Source organism: Anguilla rostrata, chromosome 16, assembly GCF_018555375.3.
Source record: "Anguilla rostrata isolate EN2019 chromosome 16, ASM1855537v3, whole genome shotgun sequence".
Taxonomy (NCBI): domain Eukaryota; kingdom Metazoa; phylum Chordata; class Actinopteri; order Anguilliformes; family Anguillidae; genus Anguilla; species Anguilla rostrata.
This window is the reverse complement of record NC_057948.1, coordinates 1,091,205-1,096,390: the sequence shown is the minus strand read 5'-3', so window position 1 is coordinate 1,096,390 and position 5,186 is coordinate 1,091,205. Positions and strand designations below refer to the sequence as shown.

Genomic DNA, 5,186 nt, shown 5'->3' with positions numbered 1-5,186 from the left:
ATATTTAATACTTTACTCATTGTGTTTCTTCAATGCCTCTTGTGCAAATAGAACATAAAACCGAGAAAGTGTGAAAATCACCATGGTTTAAAGAAAGGCACTCCTAGCTGGGCTTGAACATAAGACCCTGCGTTCCCATGACTGTAACCTTACCCACTAGGCCACAGGCAGACTAGCTGTTTGTACTGAAAATATTTCAGAGTGAAAGGTATGCGTATTTTGCGTGTGTATGCAAGTTTTTCATTGGGTCGTGTAGGCGAAGATTTGGCGGGTGTCAGTAAAATGTCCAATGGGGAGACATGTTATTAGTAGGATAGGCGGCAGGAAAAATAAGAATGAGAAGAAGAAGAAGAAGGAGAAAATGCAAAATCGGCTTTATCGTGTGGACATGTGAAGTTGTTTATGAAATCTGTTTGTTGAAATGGGGTCAGAATGTACAGAATTTTATGTTTTTAAGGGCTGAGTGTCTGTGGCTGTTGTGGTTATTTCTGTGGGGAACCCTGAAAAGTGCCAAACTCACAGTGATGTATAGGTATAGGACATGCCCCCGCCAAGGCTTAACTTGGTGGGATGGCATACCTGCCATCCCAATTACCTGCTTTTAAGTTTCATTCCTGCAGACGGGTCCGCCGCAAAAGGGGTCGTGGGCGGAAACAAGGAACATTTATTTGGTTCCTAGTGGGAGGGCTGATCAGTCCACTGCATGCATGGCCCGAGGGGACCACAGGACCCATGGTCATCTTAAACTTATTATTAAAATATATTCATTTTTTTCTTTTAAAATTATTAGTCAACAAATGCAATACAAATATTAACTATCATATGTATATTTTTCTGTCATTCCTCAAATACCTGTAATAGCTATTATACATATTTATGTCCCTTTTTTCTGTATTTTGGTGCTGGCCACCATTATATAAATGAGTATTTTTTGCCCCTTGGTCTGTCTTGTTTTTGGGTGCCATGGTGTGAGTCTGTTAAGCTAAAAGGTTCCATAATTGCTAATCTGCTGTATTTTAGATCTCTGTATTTTAAGAGGCAAGAGCAGAGCTAGAGACATTTTGTTATTTGAGCATTTCATACTTCTTTTGTTTTTTTTTAAATTTTTTTTTTTACATGTTGGTTTTTTTCCCTTGTTGGTTTTTTTTTTTTTTGTGGTCAACCTGTGCTGGGAATGATAAACCCCTAACTTTTGCACCACTACTGTCTCTGCGCCCTTCTCTGGTATATCCATTACAGTGACCCATTGCATTGGATTACGATTCTTTAGGAAACAATTCAATGCATCGCAAAATCTCTCATTTTACCATGATTCAATTCAGTTTGATTATCTCAATCAATTTAATATTTTTTTAAAATTCATTGAAGAAAAAATGTGACTGGAAGAACTTATTTATGCACTGTTAGTGGAATATAGACATTAAAGTCAAGACTCCAAACGTTAAGTTCTCTGCACATTTATTTTCAAATAGTGCCATATTTCAATTTTAAGAAAAACCTTCAATACCAAAGGCCGACATGTGATTAAGTCCTACTGTGGCAAAGTTGTAGCCAACAATTAGTTAAAAGGACCGTTAGCAGGACCCCCTTCTTGCACATAAAGCTTATGAATTTTATTTTTGCCAGATAAATGAGCACATTGCCTTCTTGAAATTGTTATTAATTATAGTGGATTCTATCATTCCAAATACAGTTGAATCACCACCGTAAGATTGATGCACCACACTGCATCAGTGCATTTTACACCCCTAGTACAACACCAGGCAAAGTAGAGACAAAAAGCAGAGGCAAAGTCCGTATCCAAACCCCTGAGCACCCCCCGCCCCCTCGCTGTTTGGAAAGAGCCTACTTAGACACCTACCTTCCCATTATTACTCACTCTGTGCAGTCCAGTGCATTGGCCTCAAGATACACAACTGACCGCCTCAGATATTCTCTCAGAGGTTCTGGCATCAAGCACACAAGCTATCTTTGAAACTTATTTCAAAAGGAGAAAAAGGGAAACATGTTCCTGCAGTGCACACAATGTGTGTGTTTTTGCATTTGTTTTTACTTTTTTATTTTCAGAATATAAGTTACATATTTTTCTATCTGCTGCAATATCTGGTGAGTATTTACATTTCCGCCTGTGAAAAACGCAATGAAAAAGTTAAAACCCGCACAAGGACACAATGGCTGGCTTTGTTTTGAAAAGAAAAGAAGTAAATTATTCAAAACAATAAATTGATGTGTCCTTAAAAATATTTTATTAATTTCAATGTGAATATTTTGTCAGTAAAAGGTCTTTATTTAAAAAATAATAATCTATTTCTTGATTGCCCTTTGCCAAATCACCAACTATTGAAAACCTGAAACATATCAAAGGAACAGATGTTCAAAATTTGCATTATAGTGTCATAATGAACCAGTATTATTTACAAATGCACTACTTTTAGGTAATTAAATTCAACTAAGACTGTACTGAGAACAGTCTTTTAGGTATTTAAATCCAACTAAGACTGTATTGAGAACAGTCCTGTATGCAATTAAATCCAACTAAGACCGTAGGTAATTAAATATTTTAGGTAATTAAATCCAATAGCTTTCCATTTCATGATTGGAGAAAGTGGGAATGAACAGGCCTGACCTCTGCAAAATTACTGAACCGCATAATTACTGCATTAATGCCATGTCTAGCCGCCGACCTACTGCCCGTAAGCGGCTGCATCTGAAGATCCCACAGCACTCTGCAGGAGCGAGTTCAGAGCCTGCTCAAAGCAGAGAAGGCGGGAAAAAGCCTGGCAGGCTGCTCATCAGCCACTCAGAGAACAAGCAGGAACCTGGTTGAGATTTGTTTCTGGGAGATAAGGGGATGAGTCCTCCTCCCCTTCATCCGGAGTTCCCTCATCGCCGTCGTTCCCCGCCGTATTTTGGGCGTTCTCTGCTTGTGGCGGCCGGCCCTGTCAGTGGCGTCTCTTCAGTGTGGAGGAGTCCCGCCCACGTGCACCCGCTCGGAGCTCAGACAGGCACTGGTGTTTTTACAGATTCAGCAGGCCCGTCTCCCAACCTCGGCCCTCAGCAGGCTTTTGAGCAGCAAGGAGAAACTAAAAAAATAACATTTTTGGGGTTTTGCTTGGAGTAGCATGTAAGGATATTTCTCCTCCTCCCAGTCTGCTTTTCCATCTCTTCACCTCTCTGTCTCACTACATCTCCAGTTCTCTATCTCCTTGTTAGGGGGCTTGTAAGTAGGAGTTGGGGGGGCGGGGCACACAAGGGGTTGCCGTGGCGAAAGTTGCCGTGGACGCCCGGCGGGAACAGGGTTCCGAGGTAGGCTGTGCAAACGCGCGGCGGTTCCGCTCCGCAGGGGGTTAGAAGAACTCTGCGCCGCCGTCAGGACTCCCCTCTCTGTGGAAGAGCGGAGAAACGGTCCGTTAGCCAGGGTGCGACCCAACAGTGACGCCTGTAAGACCACCCTCCGGGCTGGAGCACCAACAGCTGCCTCTCAGCTTTGACTCAGATCTCCCATCCTGATGTATTTCTAAGGGTAATACTGTGGGGTTTAAAAGGCCACTTTACTGGTGAAACATGTTGGAAAATCAAACAGTTATTTTAGTTTTTTATGCTTTCTCCCCCAGTTGAGAAATCCCAAATGTATTCGTCTCAGCTCACTGCCACAGTGGATTCAGCAGAGCGCAGACGAGCATGTGCCCTCCTCTGAAGCACGTGGTGCCAGCCCCCGCTTCTTACCACGCTGCAGCTCAACAGGCGGACCGCGGGCTCCTGATCGACCAGCGGAGGGCGCTAGTGCACAACGAGGTACATAATCCTGGTGAAATGAAACCTCCCATTCGTGTTAAACTTTGGTCTGAGTTTAACTTTAGCGGCTTGCTAACGGTACCTGCAGTCACTGATCGAGTCTTCAGAGCGAGTGTAACGTTAGCTAGTGAAGGCGTGTGGCACCAAAATGAGGCACTCAATCCGTATTGCAATTCGGTCTGGTAAGTACTGAGCGTATTGGAACCGGTGTTATAATGGTACCACGTTTCAGTACCCAATTAATCCAGTGTGTGGATAGGCTCTACAGTCTGGTATCTGTTAAGGCTGTGTTCCATTGTGTGGATGGGCCTCATGGTCTGGTATCTGTTAAGGCTCTGTTCCAGTGTGTGGATGGGGCCCCATGGCCTTGTATCTGTTAAAGCTCTGTTCCAGTGTGTGGATGGGCCCCATGGTCTGGTATCTGTTAAGGCTCTGTTCGATTGTGTGGATGGGCCTCATGGTGTGGTATCTGTTAAGGCTCTGTTCCAGTGTGTGGATGGGGCCCCATGGCCTGGTATCTGTTAAAGCTCTGTTCCAGTGTGTGGATGGGCCCCATGGTCTGGTATCTGTTAAGGCTCTGTTCCATTGTGTGGATGGGCCTCATGGTGTGGTATCTGTTTAGGCTCTGCTCCAGTGTGTAGATGGGGCCCCATGATCTGGTATCTGCTAAGGCTCTGTTCCAGTGTGTGGATGGGCCCCATGATGTGGTATCTATTAAGGCACTGTTCCAGTGTGTGGATGAACCCCATAGTCTGGTATCTGTTAAGGCTCTGTTCCAGTGTGTGGATGGGCCTCATAGTGTGGTATCTGTCAAGGCACTGTTCCAGTGTGTGGATAGACCCCATAGGGGCGACATAGCTCAGGAGGTAAGACCGATTGTCTGGCAGTCGGAGGGTTGCTGGTTCAAACCCCGCCCTGGGCATGTCGAAGTGTCCTTGAGCAAGACACCTAACCCCTAACCCCTAACTGCTCTGGCGAATGAGAGGCATCAATTGTAAAGCGCTTTGGATAAAAGCGCTATATAAATGCAGTCCATTTACCATTACCATTTACCCCATGGTCAGGTATCTGTTAAGGCTCCATTTCAGTTTGTGGATGGGCCCCATGGTGTGGTATCTGTCAGGGCACTGTTTCACTGCTCCACTGGCTACCGGTCGCTGCCAGGATCCGGTTCAAAGCCCTGACCCTTGCCTACACTGCTGCCAACAGGACAGCCCCCATCTACTTGCAGGACATGACTCGATTCTATGTGCCTGTTCGACCACTCCGCTTTGCGGCAGCAGGGCGCCTTGTAACCCCTCCCACCCGCCAAAAGGGATCACAGAGCTTCTCCACCCTAGCTCCCCAGTGGTGGAACGAACTCCCCGAACCTCTCCCTCACTACCCATCTT

The 5,186-nt window shown here is 44.9% G+C and overlaps 1 protein-coding gene across 1 annotated transcript in view; it reads right to left on the bottom strand.

The window, feature by feature from the left end:
* Positions 1-1,537: 1,537 nt before the first annotated feature.
* Positions 1,538-5,186, bottom strand: part of LOC135242168 (cyclic AMP-responsive element-binding protein 3-like protein 1) — a 53,680-nt gene continuing 50,031 nt past the window's right edge. The window contains exon 12 of the mRNA XM_064313117.1: positions 1,538-3,384. Coding sequence (XP_064169187.1) covers positions 3,348-3,384 — 37 coding nt within the window. The 3' untranslated portion in view covers positions 1,538-3,347. The remainder of the gene's footprint in view (positions 3,385-5,186) is intronic.